Source organism: Mesoplodon densirostris, chromosome 8, assembly GCF_025265405.1.
Source record: "Mesoplodon densirostris isolate mMesDen1 chromosome 8, mMesDen1 primary haplotype, whole genome shotgun sequence".
Classification (NCBI taxonomy): Eukaryota; Metazoa; Chordata; class Mammalia; order Artiodactyla; family Ziphiidae; genus Mesoplodon; species Mesoplodon densirostris.
In genome coordinates this window covers 39595744-39612865 of record NC_082668.1, presented here as the reverse complement: position 1 = coordinate 39612865, position 17122 = coordinate 39595744, and the positions used below count along the sequence as shown (strand labels likewise).

The 17122-nt window shown below is 33.2% G+C and overlaps 1 protein-coding gene across 1 annotated transcript in view; it reads right to left on the bottom strand.

Annotated features, from left to right (window-relative positions):
* PGAP1 (post-GPI attachment to proteins inositol deacylase 1) overlaps positions 1-17122 on the bottom strand; it is a 67394-nt gene that overhangs the window by 13282 nt on the left and 36990 nt on the right. Inside the window, exons 13-20 of the mRNA XM_060106830.1 lie at positions 15657-15734; positions 12213-12288; positions 8608-8681; positions 8449-8500; positions 7893-7959; positions 7352-7460; positions 5417-5455; positions 1878-1971 (exon numbers count right to left, since the gene is read on the bottom strand). Of these exons, the coding sequence (XP_059962813.1) occupies positions 1878-1971; positions 5417-5455; positions 7352-7460; positions 7893-7959; positions 8449-8500; positions 8608-8681; positions 12213-12288; positions 15657-15734 (589 nt within the window). The remainder of the gene's footprint in view (positions 1-1877; positions 1972-5416; positions 5456-7351; positions 7461-7892; positions 7960-8448; positions 8501-8607; positions 8682-12212; positions 12289-15656; positions 15735-17122) is intronic.

The following is a 17122-nucleotide window of genomic DNA, read 5'->3' as shown; positions in this document are numbered from 1 at the left end:
GTGGTTTTTTGTATATTCATAGAGTGTGCATTATCAACCAGTCAGTCTTAAAACATTTTCATTACTCCCAAAAGAAACTGGTCCCCTTAACTGTCACCTCCAATGCCTCCCCATTCCTAGGCAACCACTAATCTACTTTCTGTCTCTATAGATTGGCTTACTCTGAAGATTTCATAAAAATGGAATCATATATGGTCCTTTGTGACTGGCTCCTTCAACTTAGCATATTTCCAAGATTCATCTATCTTGTAGCATTCAGCACATTATCTGTTCATCAGTTGATGGACATTTTGGTTGTTTCCACTTTTTGGCTATTATAAACAGTGTTTAGTGTGGATGTGTGTTTTCAGTTCTCTTGGGTATATACCCAGGAGCAGAGTTGCTGAGTCATATGGTAACTCTGTTTAACCTTTTGATGAACTGCCAGACTGCTTTCCAAAACAGCTATACCATTTTACATTCCCACTAACAGTATACAGAAGGTTGCAATTCTACAAATCCTCATTAACACTTGTTATTATCTGTCTTTTCTATTATAGCCATTCCAGTGATTTCTAACAAGCATCTTCGGTTCAGAACTACTTCTTTAATTGATTTGAGACACAATCCCATACTTAAGTCCTCTAGATTAACCAATATCATATATCCCCAGGGTCTCTGTGGACTATCTAGATATAAATCCCAAATGCTTGAAAATCAATTGTCAAGTCACTTAAAACTGAGAAGAATGAGGTGTCTCTTTTAAATTTCCAAAAATTATATTCAAGTATAGGAGATGTCATATTGCCAGAATAATCTTTTAATTAAAAGGTTGGATCTGGGCAGATCACATTAAATGTTGCTTACTTCTTCCTGGAATATAACAGGTTAAATCAGGTTAAAATGAACACTAAAGGCAGACTTGAAACTGCAGAAAAGTCACTGAAAGGAAACGAGTAGCTGTGAAAGGATTTGGCACCATGGAAACGGTGGAGGGGATTTTTGGACTGCTTTTGTATGTTTTGTCCCCACTCTCTTTCCCTCTTGCCTCCTCTGATTATCATTGTACAAGCCTGGCAAGTGTGTGAGGCTCCTGGGAAATTGTTCTAACTGCTATACTCTAGAGAAGGCTTTGTCCAATGTACTATACAGTCTATATTTTCTTCTCCAGATCCATGTTCTACCCTTTACTTTGCTCTGAATTCTGGGAGGCTGACTTTTAGGAACTGGCTTCTAGTTGGGTTCAGTGAATGAGAAGCACTGGCAGATAGGAGGATAGAAGGAAATAAAGTTAGTGTATTTATTTCCCTGCTTTCTCCCCGCTGAGCCACACGCTGACAGTGGCCACAGCATTTCTGCACCCTCTCTAGATTTGCTCCCTCCCTTGCCCTGACACCTAGGAGTATCAGATGGCTCTGTTGCTAATTTGGTATTTTATCATTTGTTGTTGGTTTCCCTTAACCCTATACATACCTTTGAAATAGTCCCTTCAATTAAACTCTTAATTATTCCATTCAGGGTACCAAGACCTAAATGATACAGTTGATACAGCCCAAATATTACACTGACTGCCAACTATGTGCTTGGCCCTATGTCAGGCACCGGGAACAGAATGGAGAACAAAATCCCTGTCAACCAGCTTCTATCTCTTAAGAGATCCTCAGAACAGAGGGAATAAACTTTAGACACAAGGGTATAAAATGGAGAAAACAAGTAAGGAATTTTCTTGGTAATCTCTTAAAACTTAAGAGGATCTCAAACTCCTGTAACCTTGAGAGAGAAGGGTGGTGAATTTTCAAGAAGTAGATGTGTCTTCATTAGCTACACGTAGGATAAAAAAAGTAGTAATGAAGCATTGAGGAAGGAAGAGAGGGAGGGAGGAATAGAAACATTCTTACCTGTTGAGAAAAGAGAGTATAACTGTCCTCCATAAGCAAGAAGGATACTAGATATAACATAGGCAGGAAGAGCTCCACCATGAAATCTAACTACCTAGAAAACAGGCAAATCAATGGGCAACTTCTGAATGTTCATGTTAATGAAATATATATACTTTCACATGAAATAAAAAAGTTGTTTTTCACTTTATGCATTTTCTGACATGACTAAAAGATATCTTGAGCAATGGGTATAAAAATTCTAAGCAAAATAAATGCTAAGAATACATCGCATATTAGAAACATGTTATCTGAATTTTTCATCAAAGGCATAATAGAGGCAATATATAATTGTGTAGCATATGCTACAAAATTTTTTACAAGGAATGTTTATCGAGCATTTAATATGTTCCAGGTATAATACTAAACATCTTATATGCATTATCTCATGCTCTCCTCCCAAAAATCCTTCCATATAGTTCTTATCCTTATTTTACAGATGAAGAAATTCAGGTACAGGGGGCCCAAGTAACTTGCACAATTAAGAGACAAGCAAGTTACTTACTTACTTGTTACCTCTCTTTGCTCTTAACAGTAAGATAGGGACAATAATAGTACTTACCTTATAGGTGGTTTTAAGGATTTAAACATGTTCATTTGTGTAAAGCATTTAGAATATTAACGTGAACATGATAAACTATCAAAAATATGAGCTGCTATTGTTAGGCTTTTATGTCCTTCACCATCTTTGGAAATGTCGTAGAATGGAATTTAACTCAAAGCCTAAGTTCATAACCATTATGTTATAGCACCTCAAGTCATTCTATCAGCTGATCCCATCTACATAAAAAATACATATAACAAAAACATAGTGTAAGTTGTTCTTTTAATGTTAAAGTTTTAAAAGGAAATTACTTTAAAGCATGTTCTCCAATCCACAGAATTTTTAAGAAAATGTACAGACTCCCCTGTCAATCTAATGAAAACTATGGAAATGAATGCTTACACAAAATGTTAAGTAAAATTTCAGCAAGTTCAAGGTCTCCCTGAAGCTCCTCTGAGGATTCCCAGATTATAATTGATAAGAATCAAAAAACATAAAGCTCATACTCATGATTTACAGTTTGTAGCTTTGACTGAAAGGAGAGGAGAGTTGAGTGAAAGGGAAAAGGTCATTTTCCTACCTGTTACTAAATGATGCTCACTGCCTGCTAAAGACATGCTAGGAAATATATAGCATACTTTAGTTATTAAGTGTGTTGGAAGGATAGTTAAGTAGCATAACAGGCTCAGAGTCGTACTCCTGAGTTCAGACTACAGCTTTGCCTTTCACTAGCTCTTAGGCAACTTATTTTACCCCTCCTTCTCTCTAGGCCCTTATCAGTAAAATGGAGTTAAATAGCACTATCTCACAGGGAGTTTGAGGCTTAAGTGTGTTCATTTGTGTAAATCATTTGGAATAGTAACTGGCACAAGTAGGTGATCAGAAAATATTCACTGTTATTATTAACCTTTAATGCCCTTCACTGTTTTCAGAAATCTTGAAAGAGGTCCTACATAAAATTTCTTTTTAATGACTGAGTGTCATTGTTATGAGTAGTAAATATGATACTGGGCCACAGATACAACAATCAACAATCATAAACAGGCCTCCGTGGGTAATATTCAAATTGTATATGTGCTTCATTTGGCTTAGTACTTGGCATAGTATTTCTTTACATTTTGAATTAGATGCCAACATTGAAAAATTAAAATATTTTATCTAAAAATTCAGATTTCTAGTTTCTCTTAAAATCTAAAGATTGGGCAACATTGGGCTTCATTCCTACATGGAAATGATTTATTAAGAGTTTAAATAATTCTCTTGAGAAAGCAACTTTCAGTTTATTTTCTGTCCTCTCTTTCATAAGAGTAGACTAAACAATATGTAAGTATATTTTCCTCTTTCCTTTTTTTAAAAAAAATTAATTTTATGAAAAAATTATCTAATCAAAGGCTAAAGATTCTCCTAAGTGGTTTCTCTTTAGCCCTCTTTCCAGTCTTCTTTGACTGAAATCAGTTAACACTGAAAATATGTATGATTTTTAAAAGACAAATAAGATATACAAAACCTAATTCATTCTCCTACTGTTCTCAAGCTAAATTTTGAAACAAACATGAAGGAAGAGCATCTTATTTCATTCCAAACATTTGAGGACTTAACCCAATTGCCATGAATTCTTCAACATTTAAAAAAGTACCTACCTCTGATCCTGCAACACCCACACATCATCATTTTTTAGAAAAATTTCCATGTCTAAACAAGACTATTAGTCTGGGTTTTTTTGGTGTACATATAATTACACCTGATTATACAGTATCAAGCAAACTTGACTTTTCTTGTCACTAACCTGAATTATGAACCCCAGGGATGATACGGATAAGAGAGTGTGTTATATCCTCAGCCATACCACCATGTACAGTGACATACTAAAAATACAATAGCATGAATTCTTCCCTTTTATTCCAAGATATAATTTTTCTTAATAATTGATCTCTTAACATTTTAGAGTATTTATTATAACTATCCATGATGCTATTTTCCAACTTACACTAACATTTAATCTTCTCTTTCTAATGTAGCACAAAATTTTTACACATTAGCTTAGAATTTTCTAATGTTCACAAATTTATTAATAATCACAATCTAGTTCTTACCAGGTTGTTGTCAGGATCAAATGAGATAACATACATAAAAAGTTTCTGATTTACTTTTAACTTGTGAGTTTTATTATAATTATAGAATTAAATGACTTAAAAATTCTGCTATGCCTAGACTGCAAAACATAAGAGACCAAAAAAATAAAGTGAAAGTAATAAAAGACACAATAAAATTTTTAGTGAATTTTAAAACTATAATTTCTCTGACTAATCAGTATTATCTATTTATGTCCAGATTGCACAATTCTGCAAATTATAATGATGTTGAATAATAATATAGTAGTTCTACAACTTGATAAATTATTTTTGTAACACTATTTGCCTATGAATTTAAGATACTCCCCAAATGAATTTAACCTATTTCAGCATGTTTATTTTTAATATAATTTACTTTTACCTTTTACAAACTGAGCTTGCACAGCATAAAAAGTTCTTGCAAAAAGCTCATTTATATGACAGAGCCCACAGGTTTTATTGGATTATGAATTATAGCATCGTATGAGCAACATGAAATCTTAATATGATATCCATTTAGCCAAAAATATTAATTTTCTTGAAAATCAGGAATCAACTTTCATTCTTAGGAAGTATCAAACATGAAAGCATCACCTTAAAGCCAGGGGTGGCCAACTATGGCCTGTATGCCAAGAATGGCTTTCAGATTTTATTAACATGAGAAAAAGAAGAAAAAAGGAGAAAGAAGAAAAAAGAAGTAGCTGCAGTAGCGGCAGCAGTGGCAAGAGACTATATATGGTCTGCTGAAATACTAATACCTGGTGCTTTACAGAAAACGTTTACAAACCCTGCCTTACAGTTTCTATTCACAAGGCAATAAATAATTGACAAGGAGTCTCTCTTACCTGTCCAAGTATTTGTGAAAAGGAAGTCTTAACTGTCACCTAGTTTAAAACAATTATTAAAAAAAGGTTATTTCCCCTAAACTCTAGTTCACATTTTATTAAACTGAGCACTAAGCATAATCATTAATTTTTTTATAATGATGAACCTAAAGGTACTCAAGATCTTAAAAGAATTCTCTGAACCATCAACGTTTAATTTGTATCAACTGTGGTTTTGCTGTTCAATATTTTTTCTGTAATCTAATTCTTTCCCAATTGGATGAATGCTATGATATGTGGTATCATATGATACCGTGATACGTGGTAACCCTTTACTAACTAGAATATTTAATTAATCAGAATATCTTATTACCAGATCATACAAGCTAAAGGAATTTATTGAATGATTGAGTCAGAAACTATATGTATGTTTGCTGAAAAATTAAGCACAAATTAATCAACTTATGTAACTCGTACTTTAAAATCTCAAACCTGCAATCATATGGTACTAAATATAGTTAAGCTAAACCACTTCTGAGTAAATGTCATAAAAATAGGTTTCACATGATATAATACCAGGAACAAACAGATCACATGTAATAAAATTTGAGCCAAGACAACACTTTAAAAAGAAATTCATCATTAATTATCTCTGCCATAAATATACCTCTTTTGATATTAGGAAGTCTGGAAAAAGGAAATTCATCTTTCATAGAGAAGTTGTTAAAAATAACTATATTTTGTCAATACGTGGACTTTTTTTTTTTTTTTTGCGGTACGCGGGCCTCTCACCGCTGTGGCCTCTCCCCCTGTGGAGCACAGGCTCCAGACGCGCAGGCTCAGTGGCCATGGCTCACGGGCCCAGCCACTCCGTGGCATGTGGGATCCTCCCAGACCGGGGCACGAACCCGCATCCCCTGCATCGGCAGGTGGACTCCCAACCACTGCGCCACCAGGGAAGCCCCCAATACATGGACTTTTAAAAAAAATAAAGTATTTGTAAAAATATGGACATTAAGAGAATGTGCAGTACAGCCAAATTACTAACACAATTCTTTCTATCTCTATAGTAATATTAGAAATATGAAGGCACAAGCTGAAAACCATTATATCCCTGCAAAATCCTTCAATGCTAGAAACAGAAAGCAAGATATCAAAGCATTAATAAATTCCATGAAATCTAAAATAACTCATAATATAGGTCAAACTGAAGCTTGTAGGACAGATTATATTCACTTGACCTACCAATTCTAGTCTACCCTAAGAAAGTTAGCTCTAATAAAGAATCCAAATTAAAGCAACTGAGTAGAAATAAGATATTTCACATAAACCAAAACCACCACTGAAATGTATACTTCAAGCACTTAAATCTGGAATCCTTAGAAGCTGGTATGTTCTTATACAAAGAGGAACTCTTTTAGTTCACGAATCTATATGTAAATAAAATGTTATTCTTGAGTCCATTTCCCTTCTCTCAGTGCAAAGAGATCTACTGTGATTGTAAAACAAACCCAACAGGTACTAAACTGCACATGTTAATGATTAATAGAGCTTAAAATAATGAGTGAAAAGAAGATCCTTAAGCTTATCCAGTAGTGCTGGAGAATATATATCATGCCAGTTACTGCAGTATAGCCATGTCAGCTGATTTCATGAAGTTCTTCAGTTTATGGAGGATTCTGGACTTGGGCTTCCAAACTGAGAAGGTTAATCTGCAGTCTCAATTTTTATTTTATTTTCTATTACTTATTAAGATACATACTTTCAATGGTCCAGCTAAGGAAATACTGAGGTGGTGCTAACAGGCAAAATGGAGACTATTTAAAGTATCATAAGTAACTAACTCTCTCATATTAATTGGCTTTTGCATCACCATATATCTGAGGCAAATATAAAAATATATTTCCAGTTTATTCTATAACTAAATCCTAAAAATTAAGCAAACATATAACTTACCTCATATTGACAGTCTGATGATGTATACATTTTTAATAATGCTACATGGCTGTCATTTTCTGGTTGAGCAATATGGAGTTTCACAGAAATTTCTGTGGAAGATGGAACCCTGAAAAGATAAATATCAGTTGTCAAATACAAAATGCTGTGAAATAACCATGGCTAAGTCAATCCTCAGCACAACACAGTGAAATAACGTTAAGGAGGCTAGATGCCACACATGTTACTATGGATTGACACTTTTCCAGTCGTATCACAGCTCCTTCTAGGACACAGAAACTGGGGGAGAGGGTGGAAAGGGGTTCATGTCTGAAGCAAGTAAGGTTTAAATTCTAGATCGCTTAAATAAGAATACTATATGGTATCTTATAATATTATATTATCTTATGGGCATAATGTTACATAAAGGTTACCTACATTTTACTAAGAGGCCCTGTAATAATTTCTCTAAAATTTTATTATGATTTAAATAAACAGACTAAGTAGAATATGTATTATTCAAAAACAACACAGTTTAAGGTAAATTCTTTCATATACTTACTGTGCAATGGTTAGTGAATCTTCATAAGACCAGGGAATATGAAGTTTATAGATACTAGTAATTTCTTCTGTGGAAACATAAAGGAAATATGTATTACTAACCTTATGTTACTAAGGTTACTACTGTAATACCTAACTATTTACACAATACTCATTTCATTAAAAAATAATCAGTAAGACTTATATCACACAATAAATTATGGAGAATTACTTAATAATAATGTTTAATTAGACCTACAACAAGATATTAGAGCATATGGGAAGTATAAGAAACTGGAAAAACATTAAACAGCTAAATCTCAATTATTACTACAATAAAACAGCAAGAAATACAGTATTTTTAAAACGTGGATATTTAAACTGAAACAGACAAAGATGCTTACTGTTAAGAAAGGGTCTATGTTAAATCCATTTGGAAATATAAACAGCTTTTCTATTATCATATACTTAATATTAATTTACATAAAATATATGGAAAAATAAGTATTACAGAAAATTCAAGTGAAGACCTAATGATTCTTCAAATGACAGTACTATTTTTTCAGAAATACACTTACCTTTCACTCCTGAGCACTTGCTTACCACGTTGATTTTAAAAGCTTGGTATATCTAATAGAGTTTGACCACAAAAATTAAAAAAAAAACAAGTTTATAAGTTTGTTTAACTAAACAGTAATGTAAAATCAAGTCCTGTTATTGTCAAGATAATTAATTACCTGTCCAAAGTTCAGAAGCTCTATATTATAGAACAGGCCACTTGTATTTAATATCACTTTCCTTGAAGACAATCCTATTGAATTAAAAGTACTGTATTACTTAGAATACCAAAAAAAATTTTTTTAAAGTACAAGAGTACTGACTGCTTAAACAATGTCTAAAATAATGTCAACAGATTTTTAGTATTAGAAAATAGTTTATAGGTTCTTGCTTTCAGTATGGAGGAGTGAACTCCTAAAACTCCAATCCTCCTTCAATAAACTTTGAACAAAGCATAACATTTAAAATGACTTTCAATGACATTTATGTGTTTTAAAAAATCACTACATAGTTCCAATTTCAAAAAGGTATGCTTTCTTGGTAGTTTTTTTTTTTAACATTTTAATAAAATTTTAAAAATCGCATCCACTTACATGTGAATGCCTTTGGATAAGAATATGCAAATGCAAGTGTTCAGATGCTTCTTTGAAAAGAGAAAACAATAAGACAAACCACCGCTGTGCAATAGACAGAAAAGGCTTGAAATATTTTACCAAGTATATCACTGAAATTCTATTAATTAAAAAATAAATACTGTATGATGTTAAGATTCTGTCAGTCACATTTAGCACCAGTTAAAACACATAACCAGTTTTTTCATAATGTTGCATTATCATAACTATATTATAGGATGTATACTTGGAGTTAAGAAAAAAAAGACTTAGGAAATTTTATCAACATGTAAACAAATTTGCTAAGTACAAGGTGTACCATTAATCTGTGATTAATAAATCACTTTTAAGATACAATGCTAACTTACACATTCAAACAAACCATTTTAATGAGTACCTAATGTAACCAATATTTTAAAATACAGCACTGAATTTAAGGCACCTCAAAATGAACAATAGGAGAAAAACTAGCAAATATGAAGTATACTTCACATTCTACTTAATCTAATTTAAAATACCATTCACTGTGGTACCCTTCTTCACAAGTAAGATGATCTAACTTTTGGGTGTTTAAAAAATTCTAACAGGAGGTAAGAAATAATTTAAAATTTTGCTTTCCACTATGGCAAAAGGAAAATCAGAAGCTGAACACTTTACTAATTAAAAAAAAAATTTTTTTTTTAGCCTGACTCACACCTTGAAGATTTTAGAAAGAACATCATTATTAAAATGTTGATAGGCCCATTTGGAAGATTGTTTAACATCAACAAATAAGCCACAAGTGTTCGATTGTGCTATAATTTAAAATGTGAGACATTCACCAGTAATCAAAGCATAAATTTCCCTGAATGTTCTCACTTTTAAAACAGTTCAAGTCTTAATTTATTATTAAATCTAAGATATCAAAAGTATTAGTTGACATCAGTTACATACTATTGTCAGAGTATATTTTAGCAACAATAAAAATTTCATTTTGTCACCTGAAGAAATCAAGACCCATTTTTCTTTTAATAGATTAACTTTAAAATTGCTTAGCATATTCCAGAAGCACCTATATCCATTATGTCTAGGAAACCAGTTTCCTATCATTATACAGTATTAATCAGTTTAGCTGAGCATAAATTAAAACAAGGAGAATTTGCCTCTATGAACATAGAACTGAATATGGTATGTGTAATCATGGAGTCACAATTACAAAAATTTGAGCTAGGGAGGGTAGATCTCTTATTTTATAAGCTTGCTATTTTTAATGAGGTAGGTGGTTTAGAGTTGTCATTTCTGTATTGTTCTGTGTATTCTTCAACCAAAAAAAAAAAAAAAAGGTGGGGGAGGGATAAAAATCTTAAAGGAAGTTTCCTCTCTCAAGTAACAGATTCTTTTCACGAATGGAATACAAAAGAAAAATATTGAAAAAATTGGGCATGCCAAAAGAGCACAAGAGCCAACTTAAAAAGAGCTCCCACATCCAAAGCTGGAGCAACTTAAGCAAAAAAAAAAAAAAAAAAAAAAAAAGTAACAATAATATTGCATTATAACCCAATAAATAAAATAAATATCCATAAGTCCATAGTGACACAAATAAAAATTGAATAAATGGGGGAAAAGGGACAACTTTCCCTTAGGAAGAATTCCAATAATTATAGAATGCCAGTAATAATTGCTTCAGACTAGATAAACCAATGGATGCTAAAATTAGTGGGTTATTTTGAAGAAAAACAGGATACTTACACATTCTCAAAGTATCTCCCCCAAGATATTTATTAATCACAAAGAGAAAAGCAAAGCAGTAACGTTACAGTGGAGAAACCTGGCAGACAACACATTAACCAAGAAGTGATCAAGGTCCACATCATTAGTAATTAGACATAGTGACATCATGTATCCTCTGAAATGATACACTGAGAAGTTCACATTGCTCCTGTCATATTCTTGCCCAAAATGCATAACCTCAATCTAATTATAAGAAAGCATTAGACAAAGCCAAATAGAGAGATATTCTACAAAATAACTGATCAGTACTCTTCAAGGGCCTCAAAGTTATAAAAGAGAAAGGAAGACTGAGGAACTATCAAAGATCAGAGGAAACTAGGGAGACATGACAACTAAATGCAATATGGGAACCTGGAGAACACTGGTGGAAAATCCAATGAAAACCAAATACAACTGTAGTTAACAGTATTGTACCAGTGCTAATGTCTTAGTTTTGACAACTTTATTGTTTATGTTAAAGTGAATGAGAGCTATATGGGAACTCTACTCTTTCTGTGGTTTTTCTGTAAGTCTAAAATTATTTCAAAATAAAATTTAAAGGAATATTTAGTTATGTGTATGTTACCACAACAAAAAAAAAGGGAAATATTTAGAGCAATCTTGAAACCTTCAGACGGCAGGTAGTAATTTATATCTTAGAATAAACCTTTTATAAAAAGGGCCTACATGTAGTATAAGTTCATGTGAAAACACATACACACAGACAATTACCTGCAAATGTATATGATCACGGATAAGTTTATTTTAAAGTTCATTTCTGGGACTTCTCTCATGGTCCAGGGCTAAAGAATCCGCCTTACAATATAAGTGACGTGGGTTCGATCCCTGGTCAGGGAACTAAGATCCCACATGCTGTGGGGCAACTAAGCCCGCGCACCAGAACTGCTGAGCTCGTGTGCCTCAACTGGAGAGCACACATGCTGCAAACTACAGAGCCCACATGCTCTGGAACCTGTGCGCCACAGCTACAGAGCCCACACTCCCTGGAGCCTGCACACCACAACTAGAGAGAGAAAACCCACACGCCACAACTAGAGAGAAGACCGTGTACCACAACGAAGAGCCTGGGTGCCACAATGAAAGATCCTGCATGCCTCAACGAAGATCCTGCGTGCTGCAACTAAGACCCAACATGGCCAAAAATAAATGAAATTAATAAATAATAAATATTTAAATAAATAAAGTCCATAAAAAAATAAGGTTCATTTCTCAGAAAATGATTGCTGGCCCAGTTAAAAATCAAACCACTGAGCCATATCACGTGGTTATTCTAAGAACTACACTTGAAATACACAAAAACACTTAATGTTAGGGCTCTGCATTATTGCAACTAACTGGCAAAATAAATCAACACTCTTAAAAATAAAAGCAATTCTTAAGATTTCCAAAATCAAAGTACTTACCAAAGGAAAAAAGATGAGTTACAGGAAGCTGTATGGATCTTGTCTCTTTTTTAAAGAATTCACAATCTACAACAAACTGGAATATAAAACATTGATTTATTAGGAAAAAATAGAATTAAATTTATAGTAAAATATCTTCACTTGATATTTGAATAGAAAACAAAAATCTATAAACTTCAGTTTTGAAGAAGGTATTATTATCTATCACACTCTAACCCTGGTTATATTTAGGGGGCATGAATTCCTCAAGGAGAGATGCTAAGCTAAGAGAATTTGGTGACAAAGCTTAACTTAATAGATAAATTATTAGAGGGTCATTTCTATAAGAGCAGATGTACAGCAAAGTTTTCTTGCAGCTAGTTTTAGGTGTTTATAGAAGAGGGACCATAAATGATGGATCAAAGCATTAAGAGCCAAGATTAACTCAAGATTAATTAAGAATTTAGGCAATATATCTCTGAATTCTTTCATACTCAAAAAGAAATGTGATTTTGTTACATCTTTTTAAAAATTGCTTATTTAGTATGTTTCAGCAGTCTAATTAGACTACAAAAGGCTTTTGGAGACATACTGCTATTCATCTACAGATGGCTAATGTTATTCACGTAAGATTATTTCAGGCTAAACAGAGGTTATAATAAATGGACAAGAGATTCACTGTGTACAAAGAAAAAAAAACACTATCTCAAAAAAAGTGAACCTACAATGTGACATCTGCATCACTGCGATTTCTGTAATGGCGTTTCTTATCTAATAACGTTTCTACAGTGGCATAACGAACTTTGCTGTCAGCTGTCTACAATAACAGTTTCATTAAAATCATTTCCACATCCAACCAAATTACTCTGATCTATTTATACGAGCTGAGGAAGAAATTAATCTGATGCCTAACTGTAGCTAGCAAGTAGTTTGCTGTCTACAATAAGTGGAAAGTCAGTGGGGTCTATCCTAGGCTTTTCTGGTAACTACACCTTGGATTGTATTTTAAGCTGTGTTACGTTGTTTGCCTCTTGGGTGGAGTTTTGACTGTTTTTGAAAATGGAAAACAGATGAGGGAAAATGCTATTAGAATGTACACACACGAGGGAATAAAAGAAAAAAACTAAGGGGCTCTGCTTTTATTTTTCCCTCTTTAATTAGAAGGCAAAGAACACTGTCAGATATTTTCACTATAGAAAACAGCTGTTATAGAGAAATCATTTATTCAACAGGATAATTCATTATATTTTTACAAGTATCTTTGGGTGAGACATTGCCTGAGACAGGGAAGCAATTTTAAATCACTTTAACAGGTATTTAAAATAAAACAACTTTTATTATTGCTTTAAAAATTTGGCCATTTCTTTATGGAATAAACCCTTACCCAAAAAAGAAAGAATTCAAGAGTCTGTCTCTGAAATATACAAGGTAAGTAAATTTCTAATGGACTTAATTATTTTGTTTTCTCTCATCAAAGAATGCAAGTAATTCCATATTTACATTTGGAAAACTATATTAAGATGATTAGTTGACTCAAGAAAATTTGAACTGCCTATTTAAATATATGTATCCTGATGATGAGCTATAACAGACACATAGAAATTATGAAAGGCCTTAAGTTTCCATCCTTGTGAGATTGGGTACGCAACACTAGAGTCAGCAGTGTTACTTTCCAAAGAGCGTTAAGACACATTAAGTATTTATTAGGCCACTAAGACTGGCTATTTGCGAAATGCTCATTAATTTCTTGGAATAACCAAGGAAGCCCTTTCCAAGTTTGGGAAGATGTTAAATTCATTCAAAACCAACTTACCTGAAAGAAAAACCCTTAAAGAGAGCTTTTAGTATTGCAGATGTTGAAATACCTCTCACTTGAGCTAAGCAAAACAAAACAATGAATCCATTATAAGGTACTCGTGAGACTCAATCTTTGAGACTTCTCCTAACTACATCCCCTTTTCTTTTTTCCTTTAAATTTTCCTATGATATTGGCCCCAAATCTCATTAACTTTCACATTCAAGAAACACTTTTTTGAGCATTTATGTGGCAGTCACTAAAGGTTGAAGATGCAAAGTAGAGTAAAACCTATCTGGTCCTTACTCCGAATGCATTCATACTATGGTGATGGCAATAAAGACGTAAACAAATAAATTATAATTCGGTATAATATATTCCTCAAAGAAGTTATAAACGAAGTATCCTGGGAATAAGTAAGAGGTTACCGGAGTAGTCTAGAAAAGGAAAACAAGGGACACTTTGGCTAGATCTTGAAGGGTAAGTGTGCTGGGTGAAATGTGGAAAGGGGAGTAGCGGGTCTTTTACCTCCATATTCTTCTTTCCCTGCTTACTTCTCTCAGAAATCACCATCCTTTTATTTCTACTCCCACTTCACTAGTACAAGCTTTCATAATCGTATATGAGGTGCCTGTTCTCTCTTTTTCTAATCTATCCTATACCATAAATAGATTCATTTTCCAAAATAAATAGCTCTGATCCCATTACTACTATGGAGAAAAATCTTTCAGTTCCCTACTGACTCCTGAATTCTATAAAGTGCTGAATCTTCCAATCAAGGCCCTCCAGAATATGGCCATTAACTACTTTTCCAGGCTTTTCTTCCACTACTATTCTACCCATGGTAGCCATCCTTTTAAAACTACTATTTACCTATTCACTATTTTCCAAATGTACTCTACACTGTCCATGTCTGGCTCTTACTATCTCTTTGTCTCAACAGTGCTGTTCATTATAACTTTGTGCAATGATGTTACTACTGAGCATCTGGAATGTGGCTAATACAACTAAGGAACTGAATTTTTACTTTTATTTAATTTTAATTAATTTAAATTTAAATAGCTACATGTGCTAGTGGCTCCCATATTAGATATCCCAGGTCTAGAATATTCATTCTACCTATAAAAACCCTAACTATCCTTTAAGGCAATTTTAAATATCACCTCATCATAATGTCTTTTTGATTTCATCAATCAGAGATATCTCCCCCTTTAACACTTTTCATGGATTTGTTATATTCTGATTTGTTTTATACATTTTGGATAACTCTTTCATTCTCACCCTTTCCCTGGCCACCAAATATATTTCTCTCCCCCTGTCCAACAGTATGTAGCTTTTCGAGAACAGGGTTCATGTCTTTCTCATTTGTGTGCCTCCTATAATTCCTGGCACATAGTCTTGCACATAAGAGAGTACTCAATAATTAACAGATTTTGAAAGACTGATAAAATAGAACTAATTCCCACTTGAAACAAAGAGACTTGGATTTATTCTGCTTAGTTCAAGTTAGAGTAGGTGATCCTAATGCTTTAAACAGTCTTAGGTGGATCACCAACCTGGCCACTGTTTCAGGTAAGCCCTAAGCTGAAGAATTCATCAAAAAATAATTTAAAATATTTAGCATGAGTATCCCCAAAACATTCTGAAAAGAACCTTAATTTGTTTGTTACCTTACTTCCATGAATAGATGGTACATAAACAACAAGATGAGACAAAGATGGATAGTCTTGAAGTCTTAACGTCAGAGACTAAAAAAGGATGAGAAAAAGCTGATTTTATTTCTCAGGATATATAGAGCTTAAGGCAAGTTAAAAGCAAGATAAATTACAAACATTTATTTCTTACCGAGTAAGTCATGAAAAAACTGACTTCAAACTTAATGTTCAGTACTTCATAAAATGCCCATGTTTACATTTTCAGGTCAATGAGCCTGCTGAAGGTCAAATTTCTAATAATTATGTAAATATGGACTGCCAAAAATATTCCTTGAACTGTATCCCTTCGTGTAAAATAAATGACATTTAACATTAAATTTAATTATTTTACATAATTATTTCCAGATTTGATGTTTCTTACAATTTGTCTACTTGTTTTGTATAATGTTACAGTATGATTTCTACAAGTTATTTTGCTAGTATATGACAAAGAGCATTCAATAGTTGATGAATGAATGGATGCTCAGTATGATGGAAGAATTGCAACTTAATCTCAAATGATTCTGATCTAGCCCAAGTAATAAACAGTTGCTGGCTAATGATGTGTATGAACATCATTCCCTGGAACTTATTCAGTAAGTGACATGAACCCAGTAAGTCTAATAATGCACCTCACCAAATGAGCATCTATTCTTTTCTTAAAACTAAAGACCTTATCTTACAGTCCATATTTTGAGGATGAATAGATTGGAGACTGGTCTACCTAATGAAAAGCCAGGCCACCAAATACAGTTTTCAAGTCTTTTTTTTTTTTTCTGACAGTAGATGTGGCGAGGGTGTGAGTAGTTATATGCTGTGACAATCTGTGTACATTAAGAAATTTCTGCACTTAGTACTCTCCACTGTTCTTCCGAAGCACCAATGTAGGCAAGTTGGATAGAGGTTCTAAAGAGAACTGTCAACGAGTGGTCCTCAAACAACCTGACCAGATTCACCTGGGAGTGCTTGTTAAACTCCTGGGCTGCACCTCAACTTACTCAGCAAAGTCTCTGCAACACACTTATATATTCTAATGTAAATTAAAGGGCCTTAAAAGAGCCACACAAACCAAAGCTAAAGGCAACTGAAACTAACCAGACAGGTGGTAGACAATATGAAAGATAAATTAATTAGAAAGAACCACGGTTACTCTGTGTAGCTATCCACTGAGAGCTTTTGTTATTTATTCTCAAGAATAACTTTTTTCCTCAAGAATTTTTTTTTTTAGGATCAGAATACTTTAAAAAGATATCAGTGTGTCAAAATACATTTACTTATAAAGTTAAGTTCCCATATAGTTACAATGTCAGTAGGAATTTGGGAAGATAATATTCATGAAATAGTTACTATTATGAAGGTTAATAATGAAGTTTGGAAATTTTTCAGTGTTTTAAGGGTAAAATGACCTTAATGCTGAGGCAACACACACAGAAAATCAAACA